This window comes from Strigops habroptila, chromosome 3 (assembly GCF_004027225.2).
Source record: "Strigops habroptila isolate Jane chromosome 3, bStrHab1.2.pri, whole genome shotgun sequence".
Classification (NCBI taxonomy): domain Eukaryota; kingdom Metazoa; phylum Chordata; class Aves; order Psittaciformes; family Psittacidae; genus Strigops; species Strigops habroptila.
Window position 1 is genome coordinate 30,244,343 of NC_044279.2, and position 17,140 is coordinate 30,261,482.

The 17,140-nt window shown below is 37.8% G+C and overlaps 1 protein-coding gene across 4 annotated transcripts in view; it reads left to right on the forward strand.

The window, feature by feature from the left end:
* Positions 1 to 17,140, forward strand: part of PNPLA8 (patatin like phospholipase domain containing 8) — a 38,915-nt gene that overhangs the window by 18,020 nt on the left and 3,755 nt on the right. For all 4 annotated transcript variants that reach the window (XM_030478825.1, XM_030478827.1, XM_030478826.1 and 1 more), the window contains one exon: positions 557 to 751. In XM_030478825.1, coding sequence (XP_030334685.1) covers positions 557 to 751 — 195 coding nt within the window. The remainder of the gene's footprint in view (positions 1 to 556; positions 752 to 17,140) is intronic.

Consider the following 17,140-nt stretch of genomic DNA (forward strand, 5'->3'; position numbering starts at 1 on the left):
TTTCAGTGCCCTTACAAAAAGCCTTGAAAGATTTATACTGGATTCTTTGGGGATTTTGTCTTTGGGAGAGATTCTTCCTGCAATCCTTTAAATCAGGTTGGAATATTGAGTTATCATTTTCATAGAGAAAGAGATTGATTGACATTTCTAACATTTGTGTTTAATGACATTATTGCATTGCATTGCTACAGACTTTTGAGTCTTCAGAAAGGCAAAACACTTTCAAATCATATAGATTGCACCAGCTTTTTGTTTAAATACCAATGGATAGATAGTGGTATAAACAGAAAAGCCAGCAGAAACAATCAATTCCAGGTTAAAACCAGCATTTCCTTTAGGGAGGTTTTTGTTGTTTTCTTAGGTTTTTGTTTGGTTTTGTTTTTTTACTTTCATTTCTTAAAATTTAGGTAGGCATTATAAAATTAAATAAATAATAGACTGAGTAGGATTCCAGAGACACATTTAATGTATAAATTGAATTTCATATTGTGGGAAGCTATCATTCTCTTATTATTATTATCATACAGAACTGTTTTTGTTCTTCCTGACTCACCAGGTATCTGCCGTAAGCACCATTGTAAACAGAGGAACACCACTGAAAGCATTTGTTTTTAGAAACTACAACCACTTCCCTGGTGTTAAGTCTCATTATATGGGAGGCTGTCAGTATAAACTCTGGCAGGCCATTAGAGCATCATCTGCTGCACCGGGTTACTTTCAGGAATATGTTTTGGGCAACTATCTTCATCAAGTAAGTTGAAATCTTCTTCAGTAAATACTTTCCAATATTAAACCTGAGAAAAAAGTTGTCTGAATTTCTGAATCAGAACTAAGCAAGTAAGTTGATAGCAGAAAGGAAATTAGGACGGATAGGGGTAAGAAAGGAAAGTTTTAGCTAGTATAGCACTTACAGAACTAGAAATGGTATAGGCTTCAAAGTCTTAGTCTTCTCGATACAAACTTAAGCTCTTCTACTGTTCCTTTCTTCTTTGCCTAGAAGGAAACCTTATACGAATTGTAAATTGCCTTTGACTTCCTGCTTACAACTGGTATTTCACTGAGCATTATTTCACTAAACAGATGGTGTGACTTAAAATCTAACAATACTGTAAAGTGTGTGTGGGGGGAAAAATCAAGTTACACATTTCAGTGTTTCTTTTATTTGTGCATAATTTCAGTTTACGGTCTACTTTTAATTCTTTCCATTGATAGCTCATTAAGCTCTACCCTGGTTCTGGGCTAGTAAAAAAAGTAAGAGATGCCACAGCAGTAAGATTAAACTTGAGGACAACTGCAAAATCAATTCCTTGAGGATAAAGCAGTGTCTCCTCTCAGCAGTGTGTGCTGTTTTATTGTATTAGCGTCTGTTGATGACCCTGATTAGTCAAGAGCAAGGCAAATTAATTTCTTCAGTAGTTTTTTTTTTAACCATTGTGTTCTTGTCCTCCGGCGCCCCGTTGTTGTTCTCTAGTTGCCTGAGGTTTAAAGGTATTCTTTATACAGTACATATTAATGTAAAACAATTAGTATTTATTTTTGAAAAAGATGTGATGCAGATCTGTGGCAGAAAAGACTACAAAGGGTGACTGAACCTGAGACCTTCTAGAAAGACAGCATAGGAGTCACTTAAAGAAAGCATCTATTACTACGCTATTAATAGCTTGGTTTGAGTAGTAAATGCATCTGATTCACATACAGAATTTCTCATAGTGTCCATTAAAGGGCTGTGTAATGTCATTAGTATTGTAATGTGTGTAAGTACTACTGAAGTTTAAAAACTAACAGATAAATAAGGAGTATAAGATGGAATAGTGAAAAATTCATTAGATTAAGAGATAATAAACAGAAGCATTGATACGGAGAAACAGCTAGAATTTAATCTGAAAAAACCCACAGCATACTTCCATACTTTGAATTAACATTTATAAGGAGATCGGATAATTATATTCAGCTATATACGTTGGGGGTGAAGGGGGAAGATTCCCATGGAGGGCAGGATGGTGCTACTACATCAACCAGATTCCAAGAGTTCTTCCATTTTATCGTTTCTCCTTTTTGTTAGGGTCTCCCCATCCCCCCAGCATCTCCAGCATGGTACATCTTATTATCCCAAAAACATTTTAATCAAAAACTACCTGAAATAAGCATGTAAGTTTGGGAGGAATGGAAGGGTTAAAGCTAAAAATGGAGTAATGCATCAGGTATTCCAAGCCTAAGCACTGCTTGAAATCGTGAAATGTGTTTGTCTTCCATCTGGCTAAGCAAAACTGGAAGGAGAGCTGCTTTAAGCCTCTGGAGCTGTTCCAAGCTGCTCCTTAACTGCTTGAATGGGTCAGTGTTAAGCTACGTGAAGCACTTTTCTTTCTCTTCTTACCTTTCCACCCCCTCTTTCCCTGAATTGAGAGTACTTCGAAATCTGTCTGTGCTTCTGTATGAAGAATAGCTAAATAAATAATGTGATTTTTAATTTCTGCACCGTGCTTAGACAATTATTTGTCTTACAATGGTTTTTTGAATTGCCGGACTTGTGTGAAATGTGGTAAGGTGGATATTCATTTTGCCTATACTCACTTTTAAGTCAAACTTACCAGACTAGAGAATATATGATTAGTATTAATAGAGATCAGGTCCAGTATTCTCAGACACAGAGCTTGAGTGAAGTCTAGTTCATTTTTCCTTACTCCAGAGTCTTTGGACAAAGCCATTCCATATGATCTTACCAACACTGTTTCACAAGCTCACCACTCTCTTCTATTTGATGTACTTTAATTACTAGAAAGCATGGGCTTAGGATGTGGTTCATCTTTGTAAGCCACAAAGGACTAAATATGTTTTCAGTACTAAACCTGGTAATTGTAGTAGAACTAGATACTAACTTTTCTGACTTAAGCTTTCATATAATCTGAAAATCTCTTTTCTACCCAGGCATTACATTTAACCACCTTTGAATTCTTTTAGGATCCAAAGGTTGTCATCGTTCATGTCTCTCACACTTTTCTTTCCCCAGATTATGCTTTTCTTACCATATCTCTATTTCCATAATTACCTGTTTTGTGTGGGATGTGCTTGGTTTTTCTGTTATGGACAGACAGATAGCAAGGTGCTGCATGGCAAATGCTACGTAACAGTCTTCATGCAGATTTCAGTCTCAGGTTACAAATCCACTGGTGCACACTCAATCTACCTTGAATTACCTTGGTTTAACCCTGGGGGAAGAGCCCTCATGCATTTAGCAGATGGTTAACCATTATGTTCTTGGGTGTAGTGGTACCTTGGTGGAAAATGCAAGGTAATCAAGAGTTTTCCTCTATTAAAGTATCCAAGATGAATTGAAAAGAATACATATGCATAAATACATTTTTAAGTAAGTATAATCTTAAATGCAGTCATATTACTGTTTAAAATAGCTTTGTGATTATTATATTAATAATGTAGTCCTTAGTTATAGCTCAGATCATAAATATGAGATAGTAGATTTTTTGTTAAGCATCTTTATTCTAAAAGTGCACTGCAATTGTCATGTTAAGTTCATTGGCCAGGTTATATACGATACTAACATTTGTAGTTTGTATGGAAATACTTACTCTCTTCTGTTTTACCACTTCAAGCCTGTACAGTATCTAACAGGTTGGGCTGCTTTTGAACTGCAGAAATAAATGAAGCGTAACATTGTTAGACATCCTCAGTAGTACCATGATTTTTGAAAAGTGCATCATCAGAGTGTGCATCAACTGTAAATAATAATTTATGCCAACAGCTCCAATATTGTAGTACAGTGTCAGAAAGCTGATGGTCTTTTGAGGATTTTTTTTTTTAATGGATTGGAAACTTCCATTAATTAATCAGCATAATCTATTTTCTGAACATAAACTATGCCAGTTTCTTATTAATTTATGTATAACCTGCTTCTGCAGTCGTGGTATTTCTAAATAATTCAAAGTGTAGAGACAGCCAAAATGTGAAAATGATTGCAAAATATCTGGGAACGTTCAGAATAGTAAATATAATGAGATTTGTCTCGTGGCTTTGAAATTTGGGACTCTAAAGGATCATATATAGAGACCAGGTTTTGTGTTACCTTATCAGTCGGAGGGATGTTCAGATTTGAATGAAAAGCACTCTGGCAGTTCATCTGACTTTAGACTCTTCAAATGTGTGAAAATATTTGTTTTGATAATGGAAATTTAGTGGAATTGTTTTATGGTCAGCCTGCATATTCTTGTCTTAGGTTATCTAGCTTTTGTTGAAATGGGAGTCCTTTCTCAAACTGTGGGAAGTAGTTGAATGAGTTCTGTGTAGGGTTAAGATGGATTCATAAAGATTTAACATATATCTCTAGACATGTGTGCTGGAATCATGCCTGAACCCAGCTGTAGCTGTTCACTTTAACATTCACTTTTCTATAATCTTTAGATTCATATATGCATGTGTATACACATGCAAGGGCTTTCTCTGGAACATTGCAGTCTGACTTCCTATACTTGTAACGGTAAGGAATTGTAAAGTATGTTAATTTTTTTAATAAGGTAATAAATGATTTTTATAGTTCTTCTTATGTAACTGTAGCAAGAGGTTCCTAGGTGCCCGTACGCTTACTCTTATTTGTGCTGCAGATGAGTTTATGCCAGGTTTGTTAAATTCTGCAAAAAGTGAGCAGTTCCAAACCAAGTAGCAATATTTACATTCAGGTCAATCGTGCCATGCTATCTGGTTCCACTTTGTCAAGTAGGAAAAAACAGTGCAGCTGTTGGTAGATGAGGGGAGGAGGATTAATATTCTTTGTGGTTCAAAAGAGGAACACATTAACATTCAAAGGGATTTAATCCCTGTAACATGCAAGTCAAGAGAGCCCAAGTCATGATGTTACAATATAGAAGCTATATTGCCACATGTCAGCTTCTTTATTTTAAAATCTATTTATGAAGCGCTGAGGGCTCTGACCCTCTCCCCAGTCCTGTTACAACCAGTGATACTATTTTTTTTTTTTTTTTTTCCTACTTCCCACGGTGGGGTTTTGTTTCTTGTATCTATTCCTGTTTTTTTTTTTTTTTCCTTCCCCGTAGTGTGGAAAGCATTTGGGGTGCTCAGTAATGTCACTTGAGTAGACAGTACAGTATGTTCAGGAAATTACCACTTAATTAAAAGAGCAATTTAAGATTTAACAAAATCATTATGCACACTTCATTTACTAGGTTTTACAGTAAAAATTAAATTTGTCCCACAGGATTAATTAAAAGGCAGCAGGGAGTGTGTGTGTGTGTGTGGTGTTGGCAAGTTTAACAAAGCCACAGATTTTTCTCCAAATGAAACATACTCTATTTAATACAAAGGACTTGATCACCCTTTTCTTGATAGATTCCCATGATTTCCCATGTTGTATTACAATTCCATTTATTAAAATGCTGGTGTTGATTTATAGTAGTGTTCAAATAATCATATTTTCTTACAGCAAGATCAGATAGTAAAGGGATTAAATTGGCAGCTAATCCTTTAGTGGAGTTTTAATAATGCAGGTATAAGAGGATGTGTGGTGAGAATACGACCTAGAAATAAAAAAGATTTATAGTACAATAATATGATGTAACTAAAATTCTACATCTCACCTTCATTTAAAAAAGATAATACATACTTTCTTCATATTTGACAAACCTTTCCGTTCCTTTTATTGGGCAGTAAATCTATAAAGCCATTTTGTCTTTGTAGCTTGTTACAGGAGAGCCCTTCAGAAGTGATTCGCGTAGTGGATCCTGCCCTAATTGGTTTTACACAGTAGCTTTTAAAATTAGATTCAAGGGTGCTTCCCAGACTTTAAGAAGACATAGAATATAGGTCACATTGAAGTTCTTTTCATTCTTAGGATATGCCATGGTGATCAGAATGCACCAGAGCTTATACAGACTGTGGTTTAATAGGTGTATCTTGTTCTCACAATGATGGAAACAAATATTTCTTTGTTTCTGTGTCTCCTTGTTGCCATACACATTTTCCTACAGCCTTCAAGGCAGTGTCGCCTACTGTTTAAGGAAGAGGGAATTTACTGGATTGTGTTAGCTACATGGACATGCATTTCTTTCCCTTATGGATTCTAGAGGTTTGGTAGCAGCTTTTAAGGTGGACGTGCATGATGCCATTTACCAGCCTATGTGAAATTGCTGTGGTTACTGCACCAGAGCAGACTGTTTGCAGTTCTCTGCAGGGACCTGCTAACTGAGGTGTTATTGTAAGATTCAGTTAGTGAAATGAAATTGAGAGTATATTTTGTTTAGGAATTTAACTTGGAAGCATTATATTCTTTTATTTCAAATGATTCAGAATAATGCTTTGCTAATGTAATTTTCAGAGTGCTTGATTAAAGAAAAACCAAACTCACTCTCAAATGCTTAGACTTCTGAGTCCATGTATCTTTAGTGACAGTTTGCCAGCTAATATTTGCTATAAGACAAATTTTGTAGGTTTGTTTTATATACCAGAGGAGCTGGTACAGTGAAAAATTGCCAACTGAGCGGAGTCAGTAACCTCTGTACAGACAATGAGGTTGCTGCTCTCCAGTTCTGATGTTACTGGCCACCATGTCTTAGATCAAAAAGAAAAATCTACTGTCAGTTCTTGAGAGCTTCTGACTATTTTTTTCCCTCCCAGGTTGGGGCCACATTTCCATATGAAATAGCCTTGTGATACTAATTACAAATAAAAGCCTAAGAATGTAGTGGGACTATTGGTACAATTTTACTTCTTCCCTTAAGGGAGGCTTGTATATGATACATACTGGTCTGGTGCTTAATTTGAACCATTGCTTCCAGCTTTGTCAGCTGCCATCCAGCCTCAGATTTGCCCTTTGTGTGTAGTTTAGGGAACTACCCTCTTCCTGTCCTCGACACAGGTCCTAGTACTGTGATAGGAATAATTTTTACCATGTGTAAAAATGTGCATAAAGTTAGCTCAATACCCAGTGCATTCCCATTAGTTGAAAAGGACACAATGTCTACACCCTGTTTCCTGTGCTGAGCTTCTCTTCCAATGCAAGGATTAATCTATAGTGTTAGTTCTGCAAACCCCCAATCAGTTGGCAGTCTCTTCAGAGATCATTTATGTTGCGATGTTTCTTTCACTGGGGGTATATTTTCACTGCTGGTTTTAGTAGCAGATATATTTTAGATTTTTTTGCTACATAATTTAGAATTATTTCAGCTGGTGTTTCTGGGAGGTGGGGGGGTGGTGGTGTTGGAGGAGGAAGTATAGAACGAAACAGTTTCCTTCAGGTCAAATTCAGTTCTCTGTCATGGTCACCAACTGCATCACAGACTGTAGGTCATAAACATTCAAAGCTGCCTTTGCTGTGGCTGCCCTTGTAGAAGGTTACTTCAAAAAGGTATTTCTTCATTTTTGTCATAGCCAGAAGATTTCTGATATTCATTCTTAAGTCAATGTCTAGCTAATGAATACAAATTCTCCTTGTGCCAGTACTGTTCTCTAGTTTAATCAACTTTTCTTCTTGCAGTATTTACCCTTCTGATGTGTTTATAGAAAGCAGTCTCATCCTTTTTTTATTTTGTTAGTCTGAATATGCTAGTCTGTCTCAATCTTGCAAAATAGACTCTGTGTTCTCTTGATCATCTACTGGTCCTTCATTGCACCTGCTCCAGTTTGAGTAATCTTTCTTGAACTGGACTATTCAGTGTGTTTTGGCATGATCCAAGGTATGTTGAATGAAACACCAGATTCAAATCTAGCAGTTCTAAATTAGGAACAAAATTCAGAGGAATTAACTTGATCAGGCTGGAACACTGTATTCTACACAATGTCCTCTCTTTTCAGAGGAAGCTACATCTTAAAATTATAGTTGCCTTTTCAACAGCTACTTCATATATGGGTGTTTTAATCATTCCGTGATACTGCTCTGCTCAGATCTTTCTCATGGTTGGTCTGACTCCAGCTTAGTTCTGAAGAGTATAGCTTTTTGTTTATGAGCACTTGAGTTGGCTATATATTGTCTCCTTTGTGTTTCCTTAGAGTCCTTCTGTATTTACAGTAAGGCCTTTGTATTTACAAAGGCTCTAACTTTATAGTGACAGATTACATTAACAGTCGCACGCTTTTGAGAAAAGAATAATGAAGAGGATGAGCCCCAAACCAGCTGTTGAGTCACTCTGATAGAAAACAGTCCCAACCAGAGTTCCCCATCCACTGTAGACTGCTGTCCCATCGATTAGCCTGCTCTTTCTGCACTGTAGTCTCTTTCATGGCTGCCAGTGGTCTGGTATGTGCAGTGCCTTATAAATCCAGATTTTCTTCATATAAAAACTTCTGTTTCAATGTCTCTCTGCCTTTGATAAGCCCATCTTTGTATTTTGTCATTTGGGCACTTACCTCTTAATTTAGAGGACTCATGAAAATGCAGAACTTTTCCTTCAGTTCTTTCTTCCTCTTCCCTTGCCCCCACTGTGGATATAAATACCAGGTAGTTCATATCGAAATCCATGGGTTTGGAGTTTTTGTTTGTGGTTTAGCGTTTTGCATTTTTCAACTGTTCTCTTGAGCTTTGCCTGTGCTTCCCAAACATCATATGGAGAACCTGAGTTCAGGCCTGTGTTTGGGGCCAGTTTTGGGGTTGGGTTTGTTTTGTTTCCTTAGGTTACATACTGTGATCCTTGCTGATAATGTTACAGGCCATTCATCATTTGGGAACTAGAGTTAAAATACATACTATTTCAGTGATATGTCCTATTGTTCATTGCAGAATTCATTTAATTAAATCTGTGCTGCACCTGCTTATGCTTTTAATTTTATTGCCAAATAATTCTCCTATGATGTCTGCTAATATTTGCCAAATCTTCATCTATGCAGTGTAAGAATCCATCTTCAGTATCTGACACAACCCCATGAATTCAGTATTGTCTTCTGAGCAGCTGGTCGTTTCTGTGAGTTAGTGACTGGCTGAGATGAGTTAATAATTTGAGATAATCACCCAGCCAGCCACCTCAGCCATCGCTTCATTCCAAAGATATGTCAAGAGCAAACATGGCTAATGTAGGGTAAAAAAAAATGTAAAATATATTAAGTGTTTGGCTTGTAATGGCTATAGTATTGATAGCTCTCAGAAGCATTTAGCATGACATTGGTGTGTATGCAAACAGTGCGTTACAGCGTTGCTAATTTTTAGGGAAAAAAGATAAATATTGTATGGGAGAACAGTGGTACTGAAAAGGAAGCTTTTCAGTAACCTTTCAAACCTTATTAGATTTAGGTTTTTTACTCCATGTAATGTGATCTCAGTATAAAGTGTTCTCTTTTTGCAACTGGTGTAGTAGAAGTACAAATGCAGCTAGTGTATCCTCTGGGGTTTTTTTAAACTGTCAGTATTGTCAGTGTTGTTCAGTAATACAAATGCATTTAATTTTGATGTTCTGTACAAATGTTTTCTACAGAGCTTTTAGCCAGTTCAAGGGGAATGCCTTTTTCAGCGCACACTTGAGCAGTAACTTGTCACTGCTCTGGTCTGTTTGCTTTTCTAGTGTCTGAGGAGAAATTGTAATTTTGAGTGAGCATTACAGATTGATGAGCACAAGATGCTTATTTCAGGAATTTAAAGGAGCATCTCTGCCTCTCGTCAAGTAACAGTATCAGTTCATTCTGAAATTGTTAGAAATTTGGTGTACAGGAGGATGGCATTGATACCTGTCATCAATTAAGGACTCTGCTGGGAATCAGCATAGTGCAGAATATGTTATAAATGACATGTCGCTGACCCAATAGCATCTCTGTTAGCATGACTACGAAGCCAGGGTGAATCTTTCAAAATAAATTGTATGAAATATTTGTATAGAGAGATAACTGTAGGTCATTGCAGAGTTTATAGAAAATGATCTCATTTATTTTAAAAAATTTTTCTTACTCAACTCTCATGCAGCAAAGTGGATCAGACCCACCGTTAGAATGAAGCTAAAACTAGTTGTTTGAGGGCACTGTACATTTTAGACAGACATTTGTTAGAAATATTGGCACTGCCATCCATTGCTTGTCATCAAGATCAAGAGGAAACAATTCTGTACTGTTTCATGTTTATATGGGGTCAGAATAGTTTTTGCAGGGAGATAAACGTTTCCTGTACTTGCTGGGAGCTCCTCTTCAGCTTCATCCTCAGTAGTACTGTGACCAGACTGATTACTCATGAGAGCAGAGCCATAATCATGTACCTTTTGTATTGAGGAGAGCATATTTATGCTAAACATTACAGAGGCTACCTTATTGTGCAGTCAAATCTGAATGTATAGATAGCTTTTTCACAAAGCATGTATTAAAAGCTGAAGTTGGAAGCCCAGTGATGCTTTTCTGAGCAAGCCTTCACACCTTCTATGTGGATATTCTAACATACTGGCCGTGGGTGCCCAGTGCAATCAGAGGACTGGGTCGGGATGTGAATCTTGAAGTTGTCTGTATGAATGGATCTCACAGGTAGCAAAAGAACTCTCCTGTTTTTCATTCCTGTCTTCTACTCTGAGGGCATTTGCTGCTGTTTATGTAAAGGCATTGAGGTGATTTTACAGATGATTCAGCAAGGTGTAGCTGTTTTACTTATGGAAACTAGAGGAAATGTTTTCAGAGTAGTTATTTCAATTTTTCTAAGTAGTAACCACTTGGTACAGTGGAGCAACTCTTCAAACTCCTTATTTGAAGTAATAAGCCTTACCCTTAATCTGCATGCTTATGTTATTATGTTGACTTTAAGCATGGAATTTTGAAAATACTTTCAAAAGTCCATTCAGAATCTGAGCCTGTCTTGTCCAGTGATAGCTTTGTACTAATTCTGTCTCCACTTCTTCACCAAAACAATGAAAGTAAACAACAGAGCAAGTCTGTGAAAATGAACTAAAATGCAAAGCATGTCTGCACAGACAGTGAGGTGAAGTGGTTACTATGGAGCCAACAAACTCAGCTTCCAAATATCAGACTTGGCTTTCTTAGTTATGTGTCCTTCATCCAGTGCTAGACTATTTTCTTCACAAAGTGTGACATCATTTAAGTGAAGCTGTGCCACACACAGGATGTTACACAGAGCAATTACAAGGCACAGCTTGAGTCTGACAAAATTAAGAAATGCAGTGATAGCCTATGAATGTACAGACTATTCTGAACTTGTTAGAAATAACTGCCCATGGTCAAGTATGGGTCAAACTGATTACTTTTTTATTATTATTTTAATATCTTAATTTTAAATAACTGTTTTCAAAATTTTGACTTAAATATGTGAGGGGTGACTTTCATGCACATTCATTAATTATTTAAGTAGGACAAGATTTTCAGCAGGTTCTGTGCTACCAGACTCACAAGTGGTCTGAGCACTTTTTTTGAGACTTCCCAATGTATTTTCCTTCTGATTGTACAATTTGCCCCCGTCTATTTCATAGTGTTTAATCAGGCTTTTCTTTATCCCTAGAACTGAGCAAGCAGAGTTTTCATTGGAGTATATGCCTACAAAAGATGCATTTTGCCTGCTTTAAATAATTTACGATCAGGTGGTCACATCATGAGGGAGCTTTCCCTGACTAATTTGCAACTATCAGAAAACTTACAGAAAATACTGTCTATGGCTTTAGGCTTCTGGATAACGACCATCAAGCCCTGAAAATATGGTTACAGTTGCATTGTGATGTACTTTGGAAAAACCTGTATGAAAAAAAAATTTCATTGCATTCACTTGGGAATTAGTTGCTAAAATATTAAACAAAACATAACAATTGAATGTTTACCACTTGGAAAGCCTGTGGCAAAAGACTGAAAGTAATGTCCCAGTTCCTGAGTTCACTCCTTTGCTATCACTAAAAGCTTGGCTTTTTATGTGTACTAAGCTCCATTTTCAGGTTAATTCATTTCATTGCTTCCATTGTTTTTACTAGAACTTCTTAAAAAGCCTCTTCCCTACTGTTTGCTGGCCTGATGACATTAGGAAAGTTATGCTGCCTTTTTCACACTTACTTGCATTAACATTCTTACAGTGGCGCTTTGTGTTCGGTGAGCTGCCAGCAAATTAAGTTGACTCAAGTGTGGTGTGGTTTTGCAAAGTTCAGCATAGGAAGGATCATCTGGTGCTTGCCAGTGCACTGACCGTAGCAGCACAGAAGGACACAAAAGGGAAGGAGTGACTCATGTATGTTTGGGAAGTGAAAAGAGTTTGCAGTTGGTTTGAGAACTGGCTAAGTGAGAAGAGATGGTGAAATGTAGGGAAGGCCAGACAATAAAGAATGGGAGAACAGAGAGAAGGAGGGGTCTGCTCTTGCTGTTTGCCCAACACTGGGTTCTGAGTCAGAACTCAGGACAATTGCACTGCTGTTGGTCGCAGTTTAGTCATTTGAAGAGTTCCTGAAAGTTACCCTTCCAGTTACAGATTCAAGGTATTCCGAGGAAATGCATGTTTGCGTTTTCACAAGACTTAGAGTGGGCCGACAAAGTTCAATTTCTAATAAGAATGGTCTTGAAAGTGTAATTCCATTTTGCAGCTAAAATAACACACATCTATGATTCATACTCGACTTCTTTAAATAGAGTAGAACCTTAGGAATATGGAAGGAGGACAGGATCTCAGGGGGTCCAGCCTCCTGTTCAAAGCAGGAAAAGCCTCAAAGTTAAGTCAGATTGCTCAAGGACTTGCCCAGTCGAGTTTTGAAAATATCCAGCATGGAGATTCCATGGCTTCTCTGGCTCTTGTTCTGCACTTTTTGCAGACCATTTGCAGTAAAAATACTTCATTTGGTATATTATAAATATTTTTTATATATATATATAGTGTAACTATAGAACGCCTTCAACAGAATCTGAAAAAAAAATTAAGATACCAAATTTAACAGTTCTTAAAAAAAAATCGACAGACTAAACACATTGGAATGGAGACCAAGGATCAGTGAAGATTCTTGTGATCTCGGTATATCTTACGTGCAGAACTGCAGAGTCCATCACTTGGAATTGTATTCCAGTGTCTCCAGGGCAAGCATGCAGAAGAATATGTCATGTTTGCTCAAAATTACCTTTTTAAAACTTTAGGTCTGGCTTTCATATTTCTGTATTCCTAGTTTAATATATTTTTTGGGAAGTATTTTTTGTCCAGTTTTATGAAGATAGAGGAATTATTCAGAACCAGAAAGGTTACTTTCTATTTTTTAATCTTAAAACTGGAAAACTTTTTGTTGTTCTTTTCTTGTTTTCTTAGCATTTACATACATGGGAAATCATTGCAACTAACTTTAAAACTTGTGAAATAGTTTTCCACAAGAATATCAACCTTTCACATAATTAGCTCTAAGGTTTATGGAGCTGCAGAATTAAATAAACGATTGCAGTATTTCCTTCACCGAAGCCTTAATAGTCTGATTTAACTCATAATGATATTTACTGCTTCAGTAGTTGATCATTGTGGTTGGAACTAGATGATCTTAAGGTCCTTTCCAACCCTAACTATTCTATGATTGTAAGCAGAAGAGCAATATGATGAATATCTTTGAGTAAGCTGATTTGAAGCACAGTATTGATCAGGATGTGATCATTATCAACCATAATCTGTTTGGAGGGGAAGAAAAAAGTCAGTTGCCTTCCTTACTGATCCCTACTTGTGACTTACCAAACATGATATGTATCTATACAAATGCTAGAAGTTACCTTACAGGTGTCTAAATTAAAAATTCTTATGAATGGATATTTACTATCACTTCAATAAACCTAAACTGGAGACTGCTTAAATATGGAAATCACTGCACAAAGCTGTTAGTCGTCATCACAGTACACATCTGGTATGTGTAGGTGTGTGCACTTTACCTTCCTTTGACCTTTTATTTATCAATATTACAAAAATATTGTAGTATTTTAGTATTATATACCCTCCTACTTTATACAACACTAATTTTCCCATGGTGAAGCAATGATGTTTAATCAAATTATATTGATAACATCAGTGGAAATTACTAGGTAAGCATGGTTTTAATCTAGGATTTAAAGAAAAAGTAAGCACCACAAAGATAACTATTAAGATTTTTAGATTAAGATTCATGGGGAATTACATCAAGGGGAAAAACATCCTTGTATTTTGTTTTCTGTGTAGAAGCTAATTTAAACATAAGCAAAGGATAATAGGCACTGAAGAGACCATTCATTTGAGCAGTGTTTTGAGCAAAGCAGACAGTATCCAAAAGGAGTTCAAAGAGCTTTTTGTAAGTTGAAATAAAAGCTTAATTAAAAAATAAGTCAGAAAACTCAGCACAGTAATCCTGGTTTTGCTTATTTATCTAGCACAGCTGTAGCTAAAGGGGTTTTGTAGAATGTTTATCAGCTATACCTTTTGTATTCTAGCTATTCTTGAGTAGAGTTGCTTTTTATTATTGTTCTTATAATGTGATGGTTGGGTATGGGATATAGGGGGTCAGGAAGATTTAGGGTATAGGAAGCTTTTGCATAATGCTTATTGTAGTCAATATTCTGTTTCTTTTGTATTTTACATGTTTTCTTTGTATAGATTTTTAATGGCTGTAAAGATCTTTGTCTCTGCTATTGATGTTTTCAGCTTAAGTTTTGCCTTCATAACCGCTTTTTTAAGGCATTCCCGGTGTAGAAAGTCTTACTGAATTCAAAGTCTAAAGAAATTTATTTCTTTGTTGAAGCGAAGGTCATTTTACTTCCAAGAAGTGATGAACTTTTTGAGATTTGCTGGATAAAAATCTTGTCCGTGTGCTTCTGTTGTATGGATTCTTCTTAGTCCTAAAGTACTTTATCCCAGCCTCATCACCCATACTTTTGACATGTTGCTAGCAAAAGATGTCTCTCCTTACTTCAAGACTTTTAAGAGTAGTTTTTGTTCCTATTAGTCTTGGGCTGAATTCTGATCTTCAGACAACTTAATCCTCACATTCTCAGAGCCTGGCTCTTGGTGAGACCTTAAATCATCCAGATCCCTGATGAAAGGGCAATACAGAAGAGCTCAAGCAACCTAGGAGATCTCTCAAGTGCATTGATGACAACTTCCTACCACAGTTGATGGAGGAGCCAACAAGGAAATGTACTTTGCTGGACCTGGTGCTTATGAAGAGTAAAGAACTGGTCATGGGCATGAAAGTTAAAGAAAGCCTTGGCTACAGTGACCATGAGATGATGGAGTTCAAGATCCTAAGAGGTGGCAGCAGGGATAAAAAGCAGGACTACAGCCCTGGATTTCAGGAGAGCAGACTTTGTCCTCTTCAGAGCTGTTCTTGGAAGAATCCCATGAGTTGTGGCCTTGAAGAGAGGAGGGGTCCAGAAGAGCTGGCTTGATACTCAGTGGTTGCTTCCTTCAAGCTCAAGAAAAGACCATATCAGCAAAGAGTAAATCAAGCACAGATGACAGGCATGGAGTAGCAAGGAGGTCCTAACTTAACTCGGACGTAAGAAGGAAGCGTACGAAAGGTGCAAGCAGGGGCAGGTCACCCAGGAGGAGTGTAGATCTCCTGTCCAGTCTTGCATAGATGGGTTAGGAAAGCAAAAGCCAGCCTGGAGTTGGATCTGGAGAGGAATGGGAAGGGCAACAACAAAAGGTTCTGTAAGTACATAAACATCAAAAGGAAGGCTGGGGAAAACATGGGCCCACTACTGAATGGGGCAGTGGAGCTGGTGAGAGATAACAAAGAAAAGGCCATGATGCTTAATGCTTGCTGCCTTTGTCTCAGGCTTTACCAATAAAATGAGCTTTCAAGAATACAAGGCCCCTGAAGCTAGAGAGAAAGTCTGGTGCAAAGAGGACTTACGTTTGGTAGAGTAGAACCAGTTTAGAGAGTGGTTGAACAAAGTGAACATGCATAAATTCATAGGGCCTGATGGGTTGCACCTGTGAATACTGATGGAGTTGGCTGATGCTATTGCAAGGTGACTCCAGATTATTTTTAAATGATCATGGTGATTGGGGAGGTTGGGAAAGCAAGTATCATTTCTGTATTCATGAAGGGCAAGAAGAAAGCTCTGGGGAACTACAGGCTAGTTGGCCTCATCTCATCCCTTGGGAAATGATGGAAGAAATCCTCTTGGAAAAGATTACCAAAGTCATGAAGGACTAGAAGGTGATCATGAGTAGTCACTGTGGATTTGCATATCATTTCATAATTGACCAATCTGGTAGCCTTCTGCAGTGAGGTGACTAGCTTGGTGGACAAGTAGAAAGCAGTGGATGTTGTTTACCTTGGATTTATTGGCACCTTTGACACTTACCTCCCATGACAACACAGACAAGCTGACAAAGTGTGGGTTAGATAAGTATACAAGTGAGGTTGCTTGCAAACTGGCTGAAAGACTAGGCTCAGAGGGTTGGGATCAGTATCACAAAGTCCACTTGGAAGTAAGTCAGTAGAGATGTACCCCAAGCGTCAATACTGGGGCCAAGACTATTAACATCTTCATTAATGACTTGGGTGATGGGACAGAGTGTATTTGCAGGAAGTTCACAGATGTTGCAAACCTGGGAGGAATGGCTGGAACACAAGATGGTTGCACCACCGCTCAGAGGGACCTAAACAGGCTGGAGGATTCTCATGAAATTTAATAAAGGGAAAGGCAGAGTCCTGCATCTGGGGAGGAATAACCCCACGCGCCAACCCAGACTGGGGACTGACTGGTTGTAAAGCAGCTTGGCAGAGAAGGACCTTGGGGTCTTGGTGGGCAAGCTGAACATGAGCCAGCAATGCACCCTTGTGGCAAAAAAGGCCAACAGCATCCTGGGCTGCATTAAGAAGAGTCTTGCCTGCAGGTCAAGGGAGATGCTGCTTCAGGGCACTGCTAAGGCCACATCTGGAGTACTGTGTTCAGTTCCCCAGTACAAGAGAGACATGAGTCCAGTGCAGGGCCACGAAGATGAGTAAGGGATTTGAATATCTCACCTGAGGAGAGACTGAGAGAGCTAGGACTGTTCTGTCTAGAGAAGAGAACACTCAGGAGTACGACGAAAGGATGGGAGGGAACAAAGATGAAGCTGTACTTTTCCCAGTAGTGCCCACTGAAAGGACAAAAGACGATGGCACAAATAAAAACACATGAAATTCCATCTGAACGCAAGAAAATCTTTTACTGCGAGAGTGGTCAAACACTGGAATAGGTTGCCTGGAGATGTTTTGGAGTCTCCATTTGCGGAGATACTCAA